We start from the raw sequence: 22,386 nt of genomic DNA on the forward strand, positions 1-22,386 counted from the left end.
TAAGAACTTACTGACTGCTGACTTTGTGACGTTGGCATATGAAGCAGCCTCTACCCACTTGGTGAAGTAATTGATGACCACAAAGATGAATCGATGCCCATTAGAAGCCTTCAGTAAAATCAGCCTAATGACGTCCATGCCCCACATTGAGAAAGGCCACGGAGAAGTCATGACATGAAGGGGTAAAGGAGGTACGTAGATCTTGTCACCATAAATAGCTGATGCAATCTCCTTCCATTGTAGACCAGTAGTACCCGAATCTCATAATTTGCCTGGCCATTGTAAACCCATTGGCATGCGTCCTGCAGACACCCTCATGGACTTTTTCCAGGATTTTCTTAGCTTCAACAGCATCAACACATCTTAACAGTACTTGATCTTTCCTCCTTTTATATAGGATTTCTCCATCCATGACATAGTCACTGTCTAGCCTTCTCAACGTTCTTTTATCATTTTCCATTACCTGGTTAGGGTATTCATGATTCTTCACATATCATAAAATATCATGATACCAAGGATAATCATCTCTTTCCTCTTCGTCGTTTATATTGCAACAATGAGCTGGAGCCTCATAAATACTCGTCTGGATCGACTTCATATTCTCTTGTTCATTTACTCTGATCATAGAAGCTAACGTAGCCAAGGCATCTGCCATCTTGTTTTTGTCTCGCGGGAGATGATAGAAAGTGATATCATCAAACACCTTAATTAGATCCCGAACTAGCTCTCGATAGTTGATCAACTTTGGGTCTCTTGTTTCCCATTCACCTTTGAGCTGATAGATCACTAGTGCAGAATCCTCATACACCTCTAACACCCTGCTTTTACGTTCGATGGCTGCACGGATTCTCATGATACATGTTTCGTAGTCTTCCATGTTATTTGTGCAATCAAAATCCAATTTGCAAGTGAACAGATAATGATCTCCACTTGGAGATATCAAGACTACCCCAATTCCATTACCAACGGCATTTGAAGCTCCGTAAAAATTCAGTTTCCACGGATGATCTTCTGAGGTGTCCTCTTCGGTAGTTGCCACATATATTAGATCTTCATTTGGGAAATTAAAGTTCAAAGGTTCATAATCTTCCAAAGCTCTGCTGGCTAGAAAATCTGCTATTGAACTCCCTCTCACAGCCTTTTGACTCACATAAACTATGTCGAATTCAGAAAGCAGAATTTGTGATAAACATGTCAAATTGCATATTTTTTGTGCTTAATTTGGTTTATTGATGAACTGAACCCTGCTAATTAAGTGTTTTTATGATTTAATGCTTGTTAGGGATGCAATTGATCAAAATCAAGCTGAAAATGGGCCAAATTAGAAGAAAATTATTGGAATGGGCCAAAGCGAAAAGATGGAGCAAGCCAAGGACTAGTCATAAATTTGACTTTGTAAAAAGCCAAAAATAGGAAATTTTATTTTAAGTTTATTTTAATTTTATTTATTTTTAATTATTATTATTTTAGATTTTATATTAATTTTCTTAAGCTATTTTTAGTAAACTCTATCTATATAAATAGGGGGTTTTAGTTCTTAGGAAAGAATCCATTAATCAATTGTCTTTACATTCCTATTTCATTTTGGAATTCCATTATCCACCTTGTTTTTCTTTTTCTTAATTCAATTGCGCATTAGATTATTTTGTCTTCTTTTTACAAAATTTGTCTAATTCTCTTTGCAAATATTTTTCCTATCCATTTCCACTACCTTTTTCATATAATTTCTATCATTTCCATAACCTTCAACCATGATTAAATTCATGCCACACTAAACCCCTTTCAGTTTTAAGTCGGTGTTAACCCCGTCAAAAACCCGTGAGTTACGAACCCGAGCTGTTTAACTCCTAACTTTTGATATTTATTATTTCTCCGGATTAAGAGTATGAATTCGTCAACTCACAAAGTCAAGACAACACTAAGTCAAAAAAAACATCGTTTGAGTTAGTGTGGCTAGACGTACAGTTGGAATTCCAAAAGGATCGATTGTCTAATTGGTCTTTCGTGAGCACATTGGCGTGCCAAGTGGGGATTGTTGTTTGGTTCCGTCAAGTGAAGTAGTAACCAGATTTAAATGCCCCAACGTTTGAGGGCATTGGTTCGAGCTAGGCTCTTCTAGAACGCAAAGCTGCCGGAGTTCTAAATCACGAACGTTTCGTAGGTTGTTCGATCGGTAAGGGTTAGTTATAGGACATTCCATAACTAATTTACACAAGGAAAAGTTGGTGTCCGAGGCGTCCTTGGTAGCTATAACTAGCTTATCGGAAAAGAGGAGTTCACCTAATTTCGAAGAACGGGTCAAAGAAGAGAAAACCCGTACTTAAGGCTGAGCTAAGTTTTATTGATTTTCCTTTAAATTATTTCGTTATTTATTTTTATTTCATCTTTTACTTTTTACTTTTTACGTTTTCTTATGTTTATTTCAGGTTTCATATTTTACGTAATCTGGTCAAGAAACAAACAATTTTCAGTAATTCCAGTCTCTATGGGATCTACCCTACTCCCTATACTGCTTTAATTTGCAAACTAGGTGTAGGTTTATATTGGTGGAATTGACAGCCATCGGTTTTGGCGCCGTTGCTGGGGAATGGCAACACTTACAATTGTTTAAATTATCTTCATGACCAGATCTTTATCCGAAGATCTCGAATACGACCCAAAGATCAAGAAATCAGCACGACCACGACGAAAAGAGACATAAGCTCTTAAACGTGCAAGTAAAGCAGGAGTTGAGCTAGGACAAGGGATCCTAGAATCCGACGTTGAAAAGTTAAGCGAAGTAATTCGAGCAGAGGCAATTCGACGTGGGAAACGAGTCGAAGAGGTTGAACTTGAGACCGAACCACTTTTTGAAACAAAAGGCAACCTCGGTGAATCAGAAATGATGGCAAACCGAACCATTCGTCAACTAGCCGCTGCTCGCAATGAGCAAACACCATTATGCATTAACTATCCAACCGGAGGAACTCCTTTTGAATTGAAGTCGGGCTTGATTCACCTTTTGCCCACTTTTCGATGCCTGAAGAACGAAAATCCACACATTCACTTGAGAGAATTCCACATGGTCTGCTCAAGCCTAAAACCCCAAGGAGTACACGAAGATGAGATCAAACTTCGGGCCTTTCCTTTTTCTTTAGTTGATACAGCAAAAGAATGGTTATTTTACTTACCTCCCGGTTCTATCACAACGTGGGATGACTTATCTCGTGTATTTCTTAACAGGTTCTTCCCAGCGTCACGAGCAGCCGAGCTTAAGAGGGACATAGTGGGAATTCGCCAATTGGAGAGTGAATCGCTCTACGACTACTGGGAACGGTACAAAAAACTGTGTGCGAGTTATCCTCAACATGGGTTGACCGAACAATCACCTCTTCAATATTTCTACGAGGGTTTGCTCCTTATGGAAATGAAGATGATCGACGCTGCTAGAGGAGGAGCGCTTGTCAATATGACCCCTCAACGGGCAAGAGAGCTAATATCCATAATGACAGCAAATTCTCAACAATATTGGCCAAATTTGGAACCGACAAGACGGGTTAATGGGGTAAACATTTTAACTTTAGAAGATAAATTGGATAAGCTTACGAATGTTGTTCAATCTTTGCTTACAGAAAAGAAGATTTGACCCCACTATGTGGAATTTGTACTACGTCTGAACACCCGACGGATTTGTGCCCAATCCTTAACGATAATTCAACGGCACATATAGATGCTATCGGAGGTTTTCCAGGACCTCCGCAAAGACACTATGATCCTTTCTCCAACACCTACAATCCCGGGTGGAAGGATCATCCCAACCTGAATTACGGAGCTCATGCTCAATATAATCCACCATACCAATCGAGACCTCTGCAACCACCACCACAACACAAGCCGAGCACATCTCTAGAAGCTATCGTGAAAAGACTTGCCGCCGATGCTGAAAAATATCAACGGAGGAAAGACGCATCAATACAAGAGTTAACTAATCAAGTTAGTAAACTCTCGATGGCAGTTAATCGCTTGGAGTCTCAAGGTAAATTACCTTCCCAGACAGAGCCGAACCCTCGGCAGAATGCTAGTGCAATCACTCTTCGTAGTGGAAAGGTTCTGGAAACAGTACCAACTAAAAGTTATGGGCAAGACAAGGAACAGGAAAAGCAGATCTCCGATCCAACAACCAGGCCAGAATTAGAAGTTCAGAAACCAGTTGTGATGCCACCTCCTTTTCCAAGAAGGCTTGCAAGGGATAAAAAAGAGAATGAGGAAAAAGAAATCCTCGAGACATTCAGGAAGGTGGAGGTAAATATTCCTTTACTCGATGCTATCAAACAAATCCCTCGTTATGCAAAATTCCTCAAGGAGTTGTGTACTAGAAAGAGGAGGTTAATAGGTAATGAAAGAGTAAATGTAGGAGAAAATGTCTCTGCAGTGCTGCAAAAGAAAGTTCCACCCAAATACAATGACCAAGGTATGTTTGCTATTCCTTGTGAGATAGGCAATGTAGGCATTAAGAAAGCCATATGTGATTTAGGGGCTTCCATTAATGTTATGCCTTATTCTATTTATAAGTTGATTAACGCGGGTCCTTTAAAAGAGACAGGAGTAATAATCCAGTTGGCAGACAGATCAGTCATCTATCCCGAAAGGCTGCTTGAAGACGTCCTTGTTAAAGTTAAATAATTAGTTTTCCCTGCAGATTTCTACATTATTAGTATGGAAGATGATAATTCAACTAATTCATTTGACATTTTGCTTGGAAGGCCGTTTCTAAGTACCGCGAGCGCAAAAATAGATGTTCGAAGTGGAACGCTGACCATGGAGTTTGATGGCAAAATTGTGAAATTCAATGTCTACGAGGCCATGGGCCATCCTAACTCTCTATTAAATATTTCTAGCATTGATATTTTAGATTGTTTAACTCAATCTTATTCTGAATATCATGACTTTGATGAGTTGGAAACTGTCCTTTATAGAAACATTGACATGGATGTTTTACATCATCTCGAAGAATTCGCAGTCATTGAAGATCCGTTACAAGAAATCGTCAATCACTTGGATATGCAACCTTCGTTGACAAACCGAGGTAACCAATTTGAACTATTACCATCCCAAACTAAAATGTTACCCTCGATTTTGCGGCCACCGATCTTGGAGTTTAAAGCATTACCGGACCATCTTAAGTACGTCTTTTTGGGAGAAAAAGACACCTTACCAGTAATAGTGTCAAACAAGTTAACCAAAGACGAGGAGGAAAGTCTAGTTCGAGTTCTGAAAGATTATAAGGAAGCTACTGGTTGGACGATAGCCGACATAAAAGGACTAAGTCCATCCACTTGTATGCACAAAATTTGCATCGAAAACAACACGAAACCAAAGAGGGGTGCTCAAAGGCGCCTTAATCCACCCATGATGGAGGTAGTAAAGAAGGAGATCCAGAAACTATTAGATGCTGGAATGATATATCCGATTTTCGACAATAATTAGGTTAGCTCGGTTCACGTCGTGCCCAAGAAAACTGGCGTGACAGTGGTGAAAAACCAGTTAGGTGAGCTGGTCCCTACACGAGTACAGAATGGATGGAGGGTTTGCATCGATTACAGAAAGTTGAATACAGCTACCCGAAAAGACCATTTTTCACTCCCCTTCATCGATCAAATACTCGAGCGATTAGCCGGTAAGTCCCATTATTGTTGTCTCGATAGGTACTCAGGATTTTTCCAGATTCCAGTGGCTCCGGAGGATCAAGACAAAACAACTTTCACATGTCCCTTCAGAACATTTGCGTATAGACGGATGCCGTTTGGACTCTGCAATACTCCGGCCACCTTCCAAAGATGCATGGTGAGCATATTCTCTGATAACGTCGAGAAAGTCATCGAAGTCTTTATGGATGACTTCACGGTATACGGTAACTCTTTTAACGAATGTTTCAATAATCTTGCTAAGATAGTACAAAGATGCCTAGAATTTAATCTTGTTTTAAATTATGAGAAATGCCATTTCATGGTTGACAAAGGATTAATTTTGGGTCATATAGTTACCTCGAAAAGAATCGAGGTCGATAAGGCAAAAACGGATATTATTAACTCGTTACCTTACCTCTCATTAGTGAGGGAAGTTCGTTCGTTTCTTGGCCATGCAGGATTCTACAGACGATTCATGAAATATTTCTCAAAAATCGCGCGACCACTTTGTAGTCTGTTACAAAAGGATAAAGAATTTGAATTTGACCAGACTTGTAAAGACGCGTTTGATGTGCTGAAGCATAAATTGGTCTCCGCTCCCATAGTGCAGCCACCAAATTTTGAACTTCCCGTTCGAAATCATGTGTGATGCGAGTGACCAAAGTGTGGGAGCTGTTATTGGCCAAAGAATAGGGAAAGAGCCTCATGTTATCTACCATGCTTCGAAGATTTTGGATGCTGCCCAAAGCAATTACACAACGACCGAGAAAGAATTATTAGCTGTTGTGTTTTCTTTAGATAAATTCAGATCTTACCTATTGGGAAATAAGGTAATTATCTTTTCTGATCATGCAGCTTTGAAATATTTAATAAGGAAGAAGGAGGCAAAACCCCGACTGATCAGGTGGATTCTACTCCTACAAGAGTTCGATTTTGAAATCCGAGATAAGAAGGGAAGCGAAAACCTAGCAACTGACCATCTGAGTCGATTACCGAATCCAGTAGACGACACACCATTGAAGGACAACTTTCCAAATGAAAATTTGTTTTCAGCAAATGCAGTTCATCCTTGGTATGCAGACATAGTAAACTATCTCGTCACAGGTACTGTTCCTTCAGATTTGCCAAGGTCTAAAAAAGATAAGATAAGAAAGGATGCACGATATTACATTTGGGGCGACCCTTACCTTTGGAAGCATTGCTCGGATTAGGTAATACGACGTTGTGTAGCAAAAACAGAGGTACAATCTATCTTAAGTTTTTGTCATTCTTATGCATACGGAGGGCACTTTGGACCTAAACGCACCACACACAAAATTCTCGAATGTGGATTATTTTGGCTAAACATATTTCGTGATGCCTTTTATTTCTGTAAAACTTGTGAAAAATGCCAAAAAGTTGGTAACCTTAGTCGTCGAAATGAGATGCCGCTTACTCCTATTCATATTTGTGAAATTTTTGATGTGTGGGGCATCGACTTTATGGGTCATTTCGTTTCTTCTTTTGGTAATTTTTATATACTTTTAGCTGTTGATTATGTCTCTAAGTGGATAGAGGCAAAGGCCACTCGAAATGATAATGCTAAGACCGTAGTTGACTTTCTTAAAAATTCTATTTTTTCCAGGTATGGCACTCCACGAGCATTAATCAGTGACAGAGGAACACATTTTTGCAATAAGCTCGTAAGTGCACATATGGAGAAATATGGAGTGACTCAACGAATTGCCCCAGCTTACCATCCACAAACAAACAGGCAAGCTGAAGTGTCAAATCGAGAGATCAAGTCTATTTTGGAAAAGACGGTTAAACCTAACAGGAAGGATTGGAGTTTAAGACTGAATGACGCACTTTGGGCCTATAGAACAGCTTACAAGGGATCAATAGGCATGTCACCTTACCGACTTGTTTTCGGTAAACCGTGCCACCTCCCGGTCGAGTTAGAGCATAAGGCTTTTTGGGCAGTTAAACAATGTAATATAGAAATGGAGTCTGCGGGAAAATCTCGGAAATTAGACTTCTAGGAACTCAAGGAAATCAAAAACGATGCATATGAAAATGCTCAAGTTTATAAAGAAAAGACGAAGGCATTTCATGACAAGTTCATCACTAGGAAGCAGTTCTCAATAGGACAAAAAGTGCTCCTATACGACTCCACTTTAAAAATCTTCGTTGGTAAGCTTCGATCCAAATGGATAGGACCGTTTATTATTACTAATTTATTTGCGAATGGTGCAGTGGAAATTCAAAGTGAAGAGACACGAAAGCGCTTTAAAGTGAATGGTCAATGACTAAAACCCTTTTTCGAGAATTTTCAAATACACACAGTTGAGGAGATTGTTCTCGATGAGCCAAAAGTTTGAATAACAGGTCGTCGAGCTAACGACGTTAAAAAAGCGCATTTTGGGAGGCAACCCAAATTTATTTTCATTTATTTTTAGTTTAAGTAAATTAGGATGTAAATAAATAAATTCTTATTTAACTTAGTCAATTTGATGTTTTCAGGAATACTGTGGAAGTAATTAATTTTCAAAAAGACGAGTAATGAAGGTGGCGTGGGCACGACTTGCTAATGTGGTGATAGTAATAAAAAAAACCATCATCCACTAAAATTCCTACCCAAACCTATCTACCCACATACCTAAATACCTAAAACCTAAAAACCAAGTTACCCACATAAACCAAAACCCAAAATCAACCCAATACCCAAATCTAAACCCATTTACCCACAAGCTAAAATAACCCAAACCCAAATACAAAACTACCCATTTCCTTTAAACCTATATAAATCTAAACCCAATACCCATACGCACTCAACACCCACACAAAACCCAATACCCAAAGTTGGCCCAACCTACACCTAAGCCAATTACCCTACCCAATATCCCAAATAAAAAATAAACAAAAAAATAAAAATAAATTCAAACACCCAAAATCCCTAAATTCCCAAATCCTCTCATATTCTTCCTCTTCTCTACAAACAACACATAATCCAAAACCAACCCAAGCTGCCGACCGTCGCCGTCACTCCCTTCGCCGATCGTCCGCCACAGTCACCACACCTCGCCAGCCCACCTCGTGCCGCGCCGACGCCCCATCTCTACTTTCTTTTCTTTTCTTTTCTTTTTTTCCTCCCTCTTACCACCACCATCCGACGTCCTTCCCACCGCCGAACCACCGCCGAGCAGTGACCTCCCACCTGCGACGCACCATCATCGCCGAACGACGCCTTCCACGCGCCACCGTTCCGCTCCCCCCAACCCTCATTTTTTTTATTTTTTTGAAACACCAAAACTCCCACCCCACATTAAACGATGCCAACATCAACACCCCTACCTCCACCCTCCAGAAAAATAGTCCGAAATCACCCCACCAACATTCGCCGCCGCTGTGTGCTGCCGTCGTCCGCCGCCGCCAAGTCCGCCGTCGTCGAACGACCAGAACTGACTACTCGGGACACTCGCACGGATACCATGGTCTGAACTCGAAACCAAGCGGCAGACAATACCCCGGTTTCACTTAATCAAAATTGACACCGTTTCTCCGTGCCTCCTGTGGTTGAGTTAGTCGACGACGACCCTTCTCCACCTCTTCCGAGACGAACGGCCGCGCAACTAAGAGCCCATCGACGACGAAGTCTAACCCCGGCCGACACAAGCACTTCGGGCAGTCCAGAGGAAGTCGAAACTTCTAACGTCTATGTCGAGCCTACACCCACCGTTGTTGAACAAGTCTCTCAACACCAAACCCGAAGTCATCGACGGTCGACACGTGAGCCATCGACGCCCCCGCATAGCAGTACTGAAGCTGCTGAACGAAATTCCCCACCCGACTCGCCTAACGAGCATGTTCGACCACCCCGAGCAAATCAACGCAACAGACGTAGTCGAGCAAATGTTATTCCTACCGATAGTCGTTTGCGAGGATTTCTAGAGTTTTCGACATTGGAACAGTAAACACGATAGAACGCCATCCGACAACGCTCGCTTCCTGTCTGTAAGCAAATTGATTTCCCTACTCTTGAACTTCTAGATATTCATGATGCAGTGCTCCATTATTTTGATGCTATTGGTTGGACTCTATTTGCTAATATTATTTGTGATGCATATTATGAATTAGTATATGAGTTTTATACCACATTTAGCTTCAATATAAATGCATTGCAAACTGTTGAAACACAAAATATAGTGTGCTTTCGTTTGCTTGGAAAAGACTTTTGGATGTCTGTTTCAGAATTTAACATTGCCATGGGTTTCATCGACGCTAATGACATTCAATCCGATGCCTATCATTCTGCTCTCTTAGATGTTCCCAATGACTTCGATGCTCAGCATGTTTATCATGTTTTAACTAATTCTGACCAACTTTATAATCCAAAAACCACAAAAGATTTATGGGTGCATGAGCCTGCTTTAAAATACATACACCGATTTTTAGCATTTTGTTTTTCAGGTAAAAATGACTCATCAACTGTTTTGACTAAAACTGAACTGTTCTTTTTGTGGTGCATGCATTCGGGTCTTAAAGTTAATTTAGGATATTGGTTTGTATGAAATTTTCATGCCGTTTTGAGTTACAACCGTCCACTTATACTTGGATCATTTATTTCAAATTTAGCCTTTCGACTTTTTGAGTCTGAAATTGATTTCGCAACCTTCACATGTGCATATCGTATGGACCACCTAGATATACATTGTTTAGATTCTATGGGATTGCTTGTCAGCACCCCTACTTCGTGTTATTTTGTTCCTCCAGGTACACGGGCTGCTCGGAAAAATAGAGTTTTTCGCAAACATCCACACACTAATATGAGAGAGCAAGAGGAACACCCTTTGACTGTGGAGGCCCATTTAAGTCGAATCGAAGCTAGACTTGAAACAATGGAAACACAAGTCGCTACCATCCTCAATATCCTACAAAGTTGCGACTCTCAACACCAATGATGTCATTAAAATACACGGGGAGTGTTCTGAACTTTTTCATTTTTAATATATTTTGAGCTGCTGACTTTATTTTACATGCTTGAGGACAAGCATAGTTTAAGTGGGGGGGTTGGATTGATATGTTAATTTTTGCTGCATGTCTTTCTCTTTTGCATGTGTTCAATCTTACGATGAATTCTTTCGACAATTTATTCAACATTTGAGCCTTAAAACCTCATACTTAGTCGATTTAAGCAATTGGGCAAATTTTAAATTAAATGTTTAAGTATATAGATTGGTCGACATTTAGGTTTTAAAATTGGTATATGTAGCTAGAATTTTTTTTCGCATGAATTGATTGATTGAATAAAATATGTTTGCTTGTGCATAAATAAATTAATAAAGGTTCAGACTATGAATGAAGTTTCGAAAACGTGACTGAATTGAGTAACCGAGGCAGGGTGCTTGGGTTATCATCTTGTCTCGCGTAAAAAGGTTCGAGTGACAAAGCTGAACACCCCATAAAAAAAAGAAAAAAAAAAGAAAAAATAATACATAATAAATAAAGACTGTTTGAACTGAGTAACCGGGATAGGGTGCTTGGGTTGTCATCCTAGTTCGCGTAAAAAGGTTTGATCTTGTCTATTAATTTTCTGATGCATAGTTAATTAATAATGTCATGCAAATTATGGGATTCAATCTCAATTTAGCGAAATTGTTTAGTTGACATATTTCAATTTTATGACACTTGTTGATTAAAATGTAAATTTTGAACATTTATTTCTTTTTGCCAATGTTGTTTGCATTAATTGAGGATATGGAAAAGGGGCTCGATTTTTAATAAATTGTGGAATTAATTCTAATGTTTGAAAGAACAACATGCTTGAGGTCAAGCATGAGCTAAGTAGGGGGGATTTGATAAACATGTCAAATTGCATATTTTTTGTGCTTAATTTGGTTTATTGATGAACTGAACCCTGCTAATTAAGTGTTTTTATGATTTAATGCTTCTTAGGGATGCAATTGATCAAAAGCAAGCTGAAAAGGGGGCCATTTAGAAGAAACTTATTGGAATGGGCCAAAGCGAAAAGATGGAGCAAGCCAAGGACTAGTCATCAATTTGACTTTGTAAAAGCCAAAAATAGGAAATTCTATTTTAAGTTTATTTTTATTTTATTTATTTTTAATTATTATTATTTTAGATTTTATATTAATTTTCTTAAGCTATTTTTAGTAAACTCTATCTATATAAATAGGGGGTTTTAGTTCTTAGAAAATGATCCATTAATCAATTGTCTTTACATTCCTATTTCATTTTGGAATTCCATTATCCACCTTGTTTTTCTTTTTCTTAATTCAATTGAGCATTAGATTATTTTGTCTTCTTTTTAAAAAATTTGTCTAATTCTCTTTGCAAATATTTTTCCTATCCATTTCCACTACCTTTTTCATATAATTTCTATCATTTCCATAACCTTCAAGCATGATTAAATTCATGCCACACTAAACCCCTTTCAGTTTAAGTCGGTGTTAACCCCGTCAAAAACCCGTGAGTTACGAACCCGAGCTGTTTAACTCTAAACTTTCGATATTTATTATTTCTTCGGATTAAGAGTATGACTTCGTCAACTCACAAAGTCAAGACAACACTAAGTCAAAAAAGACGTCGTTTGAGTTAGTATGGCTAGACGTACAGTTGGAATTCCGAAAGGATCGATTGTCTAATTGGTCTTCCGTGAACACATTGGCGTGCTAAGTGGGGATTGCTGTTTGGTTCCGTCAAGGGAAGTAGTAACCGGATTTAAATGCCCCAACGTTTGAGGGCATTGGTTCGAGCTAGGCTCTTCTAGAACGTAAAGCTGTCGAAGTTCTAAATCACAAACGTTTCGTAGGTTGTTCGATCGGTAAGGGTTAGTTATAGGACGTTCCATAACTAATTTACACAAGGAAGAGTTGGTGTCCGAGGCATCCTTGGTAGCTATAACTAGCTTATCGGAAAAGAGGAGTTCACTTAATTTCGAGGAACGGGTCAAAGACGGGAAAACCCTTGCTTAAGGCTGAGCTAAGTTTTATTGATTTTCCTTTAAATTATTTCGTTATTTATTTTTATTTCATCTTTTACTTTTTACTTTTTACGTTTTCTTGTGTTTATTTCAGGTTTCATATTTTATTTCCCCCCCAAACGTCGCGGGCACGATAACTGCCCAGACACTAATCTGGTCAAGAAACAAACAATTTTCAGTAATTCCAGTCTCTGTGAGATCGACCCTACTCCCTATACTGCTTTAATTTGCAAACTAGGTGTAGGTTTATATTGGTAGAATTGACAGCCATCAATTTGCCATCGGGCCATCCTTCCACTCAAAACAGCTGACTCCATCATGTACTTTAAAGGGTCCAATATTGAGATTAACCAAGTCATATGGTATAACATGTACTGCTTCAATCTCCGAGTGGTCCAAACCAAGACACAACATAATTTCTCAATTGACGATTATCTCATTTCACACTCAGTGAATTTCTTACTGAGGTAGTATATCGCCTTTTCTTTCTTTCCTATCTCATCATGTTGACCGGCCACACATCCCATTGAATTTTCAAATATTATCAAATACAATATCAACGGCTTACCAGGGTTAGGTGGCATTAGCACCGGTGAAATATGGGGTCACATTTTTCAGTCAGCTGTGAAATGAATCGGGCAATATAATTTAGTCTTCCTAAGAAACCTCGAACTTCCTTTTGAGTGCGCGGCGGAGGCAATTTTTGTATAGCCTTGACTTTGTTAGGGTCGACCTCAATTCTCTTTTTGCTGACTATGAAACCAAGTAGCTTCCCTGATCTAGCTCCAAAAGTACATTTTGTTGGATTGAGCTTTATCTGAAACTTCTTCAATCTCAAGAACAATTTCCTCAAAACCTGTATGTACTCCTTTTCTGTTTGGGATTTTGCGATCATATCATCGAAGTAGACCTCAATTTCCTTATGCATCATGTCGTGAAACAAGGTTACCATGGCTCTTTGATACATTACTCCCGCATTCTTTAACCCAAATGACATCACTCTATAGCAAAAAGTCCCCCACTAAGGTTATGAATGTGGTCTTTTCCATGTGTTCAGGATGAATCTTTATCTGATTGTATCTAGAGAAACCATCCATAAAGGAGAACAACGAGTAACTTACCGTGTTGTCCACCAAAGTGTCGATGTAAGGCAGGGGAAAGTTGTTCTTTGGGCTGGCCTTGTTTAAGTCCCTGTAATCTACAGACATCCTCATCTTTCCATCTTTCTTAAGGATGAGGACAACGTTAGCTACCCATTTAGAGTAATTAACAACTTGCAAGAACCCAGCATCAAATTGTTTCCGGACCTCTTCTCTTATTTTTACTGCAACATCGGGTCTCATCCTTCGAAGCTTTTGTTGAATAGGTTTGCACTCTTTTTTTATAGGGACGCGATGCACTGCAACAACAGCACTTAACCCAAGCATGTCCTGATACGACCATGCGAAGATATCTTTGAACTCTTATAGTAAATCAATGAGGTCCCGTCTTGTTTCCTCAGTTATGCAAGTTCCAATGTTCACCTCTTTCCCCTCTTCTAAGGTTACATTCTCGATTGTCTCTTTATGGGGTAGAATTTGTTTCTCTTCTTATTCTACCATCTTTAACAAATCTGAAGGTAAGCTACAGTCTTCATCATCTTCAAAATCCTGAGATCCCTCCAGACACACGTCTTACTCAAAAAGGAACTCCGGGTTTGTAACAGTATCACTCATGCCATTGATATCTAGAGTCCTATTGTAGGAACGAAAGAATATCCAACAAACAAATGAACCTAAGTATAACTTTATTTGTATGGTATGATTATAAATGAAATCTAAGAAAATAAAGTTTGCTCAAGATAAAAGAATATTTGCTCAGAATAAGACATGAAAGTGTATTTATATTGAAATAAATGTTTTGAACATGACCCTATTTCGCAAAAGATTATTATTGCTTCTAGGCTTTAAACAACAAGTGTGTTTTGAGCATTACTCTGTATTAGCACTAAAAACTACAGGAATTTCCTTCGCAGTCTAGTTGTTTAGATCATTTCCAGGCTCGTAAGGGCGAATGCTTGCTAAATCATGTTTCATCAATTTCTCTTCAGATATGACATTGATATTCAAATTTTCCGTTGCATCTTTAGCTGTTCCCTCTCTTTTCATCTTCAATTTAGGATAAATAACTCCACTTAAGACAAATGTATAGGATATATGGGGAAAATTTATTGATTCCCACTTGACTTCTGCCCCATTCAGTCTTGCTCTTCGTCTCTTCTACCTCATTTCCATCTCATTTCTTTTCTGCTTTGCATCTGGCCTATACCCTAAGCCAAAGCAATCTTGTTTATCAACCAAAACCGGTACCTCAACTCGTCCATAAAGATACTTTCCAAGTCCTCTTCTAGGCAATGCTCCCTTTCTCACTGTAAATTGCAAGCTCATCCTCGTAGCCTCAAATATTCTTGGCATTGGGACCCTGCCCCCTTCAATGATGAAAGTTGCATTTAAAAACTCCAATGACCGAAATGAACACTCAATTGTTTCATCATCATTTTCTATATACAGTGCACTACTAGTAATGGATGCAATAATGTCATCCTCAGCATTTATCGTTATCAAATGGCCCTCCGTCACCAACTTTAACTTTTGGTGCAATGATGGCGGTACTGCCCCTGCCGAGTGAATCCAAGGCTTCCCCAACAAGCAATTATAAAAAGGCGTAATATCTATCACAAGGAAATCTACCTCATATGTGTTTGGTCCGATCAGCAGAGGTACCTCAATCATTCCCATCACTTTCCTCTCAGTGCCATCAAATATCCTCACTATGTTCTGGCATGTCTTCATATGAGAGCTGTCTATTGGTAACCTATTTAATGTGGATAAGGGCAAAACATTCAGCGCTGACCCATTATCAATTAATATCTCCAGCAGTGTATATCCTTTGCAGCGAGTGGTGATGTGCAAAGCCTTGATGGATCCCATGCCCATTGGTGGTATTTCATCGTCACTAAGGGAGATAAAGTTATCGGCGCTTATGTTGTTGACAAGACGATCTAGCTTGTTCACCGAGATGTCTTCAGCAACATAGGTTCCGTTCAACACCTTCATCAACGTATTACGGTGTACCTTTAGATTTTGGAGCAGAGTTAGTACTGATATGCGTGTCGGCTGCTTGTGCAACTGTTCCACAATACTATACTCACTATGTTTTAAGAACTTAAAAAATTCTTTAACTTCAGCTTCGGTTTCTGGTTCATTAACCAATGGTTTTGTCCTCTCTTCCCCTTGTTAAATCATCACAGATTTCCCTTTTCCAGGCTCGTCTTTTATACTTGGCATGCTGACCAGACTCTCATTTCCTGAATATGTCACATTACAGTTGTAATTCTAAGGCACCTTTTTGCTATCCTTATAAAAAAAAGCCGTAGGTCTCTGAATTACAACTTTCGGTGTAATTTTTGCCTCAACTTCATTAATTTTTGGTCGCGTAATAATCACCACCGGGTGATTGACCTCAAAAACCCTCTCTATCAACCCCTCCTCCGAGGTGCATACATCTTCCTTCTCAGTAAACTCAAAGAACTCCAGCTCTTTGTTGTCCATTAGAGCTTGTACCAGAGCCCTAAATTCATTACATGTTTCTATCTCATGGTCCTCCTCTTTATGGAACTCACAATAGTTCCCTGCTTCTCAGGATTTTCTCCGAAAGTCTTGCATGACTAGACCTTTCTCTGCCATCATCTTCAAAAACTCTCTCATCGGGGTTCTTACTTCTGCCACATCCAACTTAATTCTCCTCCTTATATTCTTGACTATAGTGTTTACCCCTTTATCAGTATGATTGGGTAACAGATTTTCTACACCAGGTGCATCATTGAATTTCACAACACCCATGTTGATAAGCCTTTCGACTACCCTCTTAAAAGAGGTGCAGTTCTCTATCAAGTGTCCCGCTATTCCAGCATGATATTTACATTGAGCACTTGCATCATACCACTTGGGGTATGGGGGTTGCAGTGGTTTAAGTAGAAAAGAGATACGACGTGTGCATCAAACAAACTTTTGTACAGCTCTCGATATGTTACTGGAATGAGAGTAAACTGAGGCTTCTCCGTGTTCTGCTTTGTATTGAGCTCCTGCCTTGGCGAAGCTTGCTAGCCCATGGCTACCACTTTCGGTTGATTTACCATGATTAGTTTCGTATAACCCATGTTCACATTGCTGACCTCATTTTCTTTTTTTTTCGGGGCCGACCTTCTGGTGCTTTCCCCTGCCTCTATCTTTCCGCACGTTATTGCATTCTCAATCATTTCACCAGACATAACTATATCCGCAAAACTCTTAGTTGCGCTTCCCAACATGTGATTAATAAAAGGTGCGTTCAAGGTATTAATGAAAAGCATGGTTGTTTCTTTTCCCAACAGTGGGGGTTGGAATTGTGTAGCAATCTCCCTCCATCTCTGAGCATATTGCCTGAAACTTTCATTTGAATTCTTCTCCATGTTCTGTAATGTGATCCTATCAGGCACTATGTCAGTCACATGGCTATATTGTTTCATAAAGGCCTGTGCTAAGTCTTTCCACGATTTAACTTGGCTACGATTCAACTGATTGTACCATTTGGCTGTAGCCCCAGTCAAACTATCCTGGAAATAGTGGATCAATAACTGATCATTATTGACATGGCCAGTCATTCTTTGACAAAACATCGTGATATGAGCCTTAGGGCAACTGGTTCCATTGTATTTTCCAAATTCTAGCATTTTGAACTTCGGAGGGAGTACCAGATCTGGGACCAGGCTCAATTCCTTGGCATCCATTCCTCAATGATAATCAGCGCTTTCTAACGCCCTAAATTTTTCCTCCAACCATTTATATCGGTATTCTAGTCGCTTTGGAAATTCTGCTCCTGCCTTTCTTACTTCCGCGGCCTCATCAAAGTTAGGGACTGTAGGATTTGCCGAATGGTCTTCGAGGTTAGAACACGAGCTTGTTGGGACATTTATCGGTGCCGAAGTACCAGTCTGATATTAGGGTTTGATACTGACAGACACCTTTTGCAGAGGCACTGGGGTATTTCTTGGGGTAAAACCCGGAGGGTAAGCTAGAATTCCGCTATCATCTTCAGCATTGACCATAGGACTCTTCCCTTGTTCTGGCCTTCCAACTAGTAGCTGAGTCAATTCACTCATCATACTCCTTTGAGATTCTAGCATTTGATCTTTTATATCTTGCTAGACCTTAGCTAATTGCTCTAGCATTTGCGCTTACATCTATTCTTGCATTTCTTTCTGCATTTGCTCTAATTTTTCCAACCTTTAATCTATAGCTTTGGTCTTTTTCTGTGTGTAGTATTGATGTTCTAGGGTAACTATAATATAATTTTTTTAATTAATTAAGGTTCTTTTTGTGAAATTTAATGCACATGATGCAATGAAATGCAAATGTATGAGATGAATGTACAACTAAAGAGACGTCGATTCTGATTCAATTTCATTTAAAAACTTTATTAAAAATTAAAATCCTTTACATAAAACAGATCATATATACGGCTTAGCCCTAATGCTCAAAGTTTTAACTTTCTTAAGAAGGCAAGCTAGCTCACGACCCCGGTCTAACTCATAATTCACACTTAGCACATCAGCTTGAACTGCTAAGGTCTGTAAATGATCGGCCACTTCTCGAATTTGAGCCACAGCCTCACCCATGATATAATCACTTTCCCTGACTTGGTCTTCCGATCGATGGAGCTGTTCTTTCCACTGCTTATTGTTCGACTCAAGGAATTCAATTCGAAGCTCACAGTTCTGTAGTGTAGTCTCAAGTTCTCCCACTTTTCCTTTCAAATCCTCGATCCTGTTCATGCTAACCCTTAATTCAATGTCAGAGTTACGACCACGATACTGATGCAGTGCCTTCTCTAAATCTGCTACCCGAGCTACCAACATCTTCTTATCATCTTGACCTTCAACCAAGCTCTTTTTTAAAGCATTTTCACGTGTTCGAGCATCATAGAATCTCTTCTCCCATTGATCTGTTCTAGCCTTTTCCTCCTAAATTTTCTATCGCCACTGTTCTGACGTCTTCCCCAATCCGACAGTTCTCATCGACATACGCAGTTTCTTGTAATCAGTTTTCAAACTGTTCAAGTCTTCCTCAATTCTTCTTTTCCCTTTCCTCAACTTTTTAGCCTCGAGTTTCTGAACATCGACATCCAAACTCAAATGCATCTTTTCTTCCTCCAGCTGTTCTATCTTTTTCCCTAACTCCGCATTTCTCTCTTCGAAGTCCCGTTTTACGATTTCAAGCTCGGAGGGTATTACTTGCAAATATTATTCCATCGCACGAACATCCTCCAAACTCGGCTCAGGGTATTATCATTAACTCTTTTACTTAACCACCCCTTATATTTAGGAGTCGTCATTGATCCAACAGCCAATCTCTTCATCCAGCGTGTCTGTTTCCAAGCATCAGAAATCTCTCGAACCTTCTTCTTATAATTGTTCTCCCTATACGCGAACTCACTCTAGGCTAATCCATGTGTCATCGATATAAATTTCCTTGACTTGTATTGTCTTAAAACGAGTAGATGGACATATCCAACAGCTCCCCAAATTCCAGGCAGGGGTACCAAATCAAAACTTCCACACCGATAGAGGATCTCATCTTGAATAAACTAAGAAGCTCTCCACTCAACATCTTCTTCCTGAAGATTTCGGAGGAGCGCGATCTAATTTTCTTCTGATATGTCATCTCTCCTGGACATGGCTGTTATCTCCTTTAACGGGGAATAACTCTCAGAGAAAACCCGGTAGAAAACTTTATCCACTTTCCAGAAATGGCTGTGGAACCAAGCAAGCAATAATTGCACACACCCTATAAATCTTCCCTCACTTGCTCTTCGACATGCATTCAAAGATCTGAATGTCTCAGCTAGAATTGCAGGCACCGGTGTGACCCCTTTGTCAAGTCGATCAAAGAAATCGGCAATTGCTTCATCTATATGCCTTAAAGCTTTGGGAAAAATCACCAAACCATAGATACTCAAGGTGAAGGTGTCAACTTTCCTTTTCATGTCCGGATGTGCTACAATCATGTCCCTCAGACTTACCTATGGAATGCATTTACCATCACCTTTTTGCTGAATTCGGGCTATAACCCACTGTTCACTCATCCCGGTGATACTCATTAACTTCTTTATAAAAGCCGGGGCACTAGCAGCCTTGGACTAAATTTTGTCGACTTGAACCCTTGGACAACGAAGCAAAGCTATATATTCCTCCACAGTAGGCACCAAGTCCACCTTCCCGAAGGTGAAACAACTATACGCTGGGTTCCAAAACTGAGCCATAGCCCGGAACAAGTACTTGTCCACCTTGACATCGAGTAAATAGGGCAAGTCGCCATAACTTTGATAGAACAACTGCTTATTCTCATCATCCCAATGAGCCCTTATATCCCTCAACTCCTGGAACTCGTTTTGGGTCACATTGATGCGAGTGAAGTCCAACAACCCCGATGTATACCCTTCAGTTAGGCTATCCCCTTTCTCAAGTTGCATCTTCTCTGACTACATACGGACAGCCGCATTATCCTCTACTTTATCAAGGAATCCACTCTCTATAATTAGCTTTTTAATTTAGCAATTGAACAAAAATTGACACCTCTTTAATATGAAATGACATACAAACATAACCACAACAAAACACAACAAGTTAGTATCGAAAAATAAAAAATCAAAGCAAAATAGAAAATAATCAAACACCTAACTGGGTAATCGCTAGGGTTCAACATAGCTCTACCTAGGGCGGCTCCTAAAGTTCACTATATATAGCTCAGTTCTAAGAAAAGGGTACCTGAACCAGCAGATTCCTCAACCCTTATCCATTATAGGCTCATTTGGATAGAGTTCAGTTCAAGGGAATACATTTCCTTATGGCCATGCGGAGGTGAAAACCTCATGAAGACATAGGTACGGATGTATCCCAGAAGTAGTCCACTAGTCCACGTGGAGGTGAAAACCTCACGAAGGCGTAGTTTTTCACTCCCACTTAAAAAGATGCGACCACAACGGTCATGCAAGATGATGCGAAGGGATATATAAAAAAAATAATGCAAAACACGAGTAAAATGACAAAGACCATAAAACCCATGACATGCAATAAAATGAATGTATGTTTAAAAAACCAAACTTTTAATTTTCAACAAAAGGACAGAAAATAATCAATTTTACGGCTTGACTCTTTTATTGTCCCCAGTGGAGTCGCCAAACTGTCGAAATCGTTTTTATTTTGAAAAACAGGAATCGACTTTTCAAAACGAAGTATGGAGTCGCCACCGATCCTTTTTTGAGGTGTAATCGGATCACCTTGAGATTGATCATTTTAATAAAACATTTAATTTATTAAAACAATAATTTTAGGTCTACGAAAATTGAGAAAACAGTCAGTTACGCACGAGGAAGGGTTAACACCCTCGTAACGCCCAAAATTGGTACCAATTAATGATTTAATGTCCTATCGTTGAAATCTGAAGGAAAAATGTTAAAATATGATCCCCTTAAAAATGCGTAAACAACTCGAGTTGGATTTTAAGATTCACTTGTTCCAAAGGAATAAAATACCACATCCAGCACGTTAGGACACGATATTTTAAGCCTTCAAAAACTGAGATCGCCTTAAGATTTCCAAAATATGCGATGAATACGATCCCCTTAAAAATGTGTGAACAACTTGAGTCAGATTTCAAGATTCACTCGTTCCAAAGAAATAAAATACCACATCCATCTCGTTAGGACACGATATTTTAAGCCTCCAAAAACTGAGATCATCTCAAGATTTCCAAAATATGCAACAAAATTTAAAAAAAAAGGGTATTTGGTTATTTGGTCAAACGGTAAATCGAAACCCAGCACGTTAGGGTACGATCTCTCGAATTTCCAAGCGCGAAACATTGCCTTGTTTTGGGAAAATTCAAATAAACATTTATAAAAACCGAGTCAAAATATACTTTTTTGGTTTGTTTGGAGATAAAAACAATTGGTGTTGGGCGAAAAGTTGGAATTTCAAAATCATGATGCAATAACGAGCATACAAGCCTAGTATTGGGCATGAAATAAAAATTCGAGGCAATAATATTACATGAATAAGTAATGAGAAACACAAAGGAATGAGTTAAGGTACATGCAGTGGCAACATATTATATGCTATATAAATCATTAATAATCGAAAGTTAATAAATTAAAAGCCGACTTGGAGGAAATTCCATGCAAATTACACTAAAGAAATATCAAGTTTCAAAATAAAATTAAATGAACAATTGGGCAGAAAGAAAATATAAAAACATTACTATACAAACAACACAAAGATTTTAAAACAAGTCATATATACAAGGATTTTAAAAAGAGAAAAAAAATATAAATAAATAAAATATATTTAATAAAATACAATTGAACTTTAAAATAAATAATATACAAAATAATACACATATTAATTTACATAAAGACTTAATATAAGTAATTGGTGTATAAGAATACAAATATATAAAAAGTATTTGAATTAATAAAAGTGACAGAATAAAGTTTATATAAAAAAAAAGCTTTCTAAGATGGGAAAAAATATATATATAAAAAATAATATAACCGTCAATAATATATATATAACTAAATGATGTGTAAATAAAAAAAAACGTATGGGGATATTTAAATTTAGCACAGTGAAATAAAATAAACACATATTGAAATAGTAGGTAA

The 22,386-nt window shown here is 38.8% G+C and overlaps 1 protein-coding gene across 1 annotated transcript; it reads left to right on the top strand.

The window, feature by feature from the left end:
• The first annotated feature begins 3,539 nt into the window (after window positions 1-3,539).
• Window positions 3,540-4,662, top strand: LOC121230549 (uncharacterized). The gene is made up of 2 exons (XM_041115455.1): window positions 3,540-3,544; window positions 3,612-4,662. Exons 1-2 carry the CDS (start codon window positions 3,540-3,542, stop codon window positions 4,660-4,662), a joined length of 1,056 nt encoding a protein of 351 aa, XP_040971389.1.
• The last annotated feature ends 17,724 nt before the right edge of the window (window positions 4,663-22,386 follow it).

This window comes from Gossypium hirsutum, chromosome A06 (genome assembly GCF_007990345.1).
Source record: "Gossypium hirsutum isolate 1008001.06 chromosome A06, Gossypium_hirsutum_v2.1, whole genome shotgun sequence".
Classification (NCBI taxonomy): domain Eukaryota; kingdom Viridiplantae; phylum Streptophyta; class Magnoliopsida; order Malvales; family Malvaceae; genus Gossypium; species Gossypium hirsutum.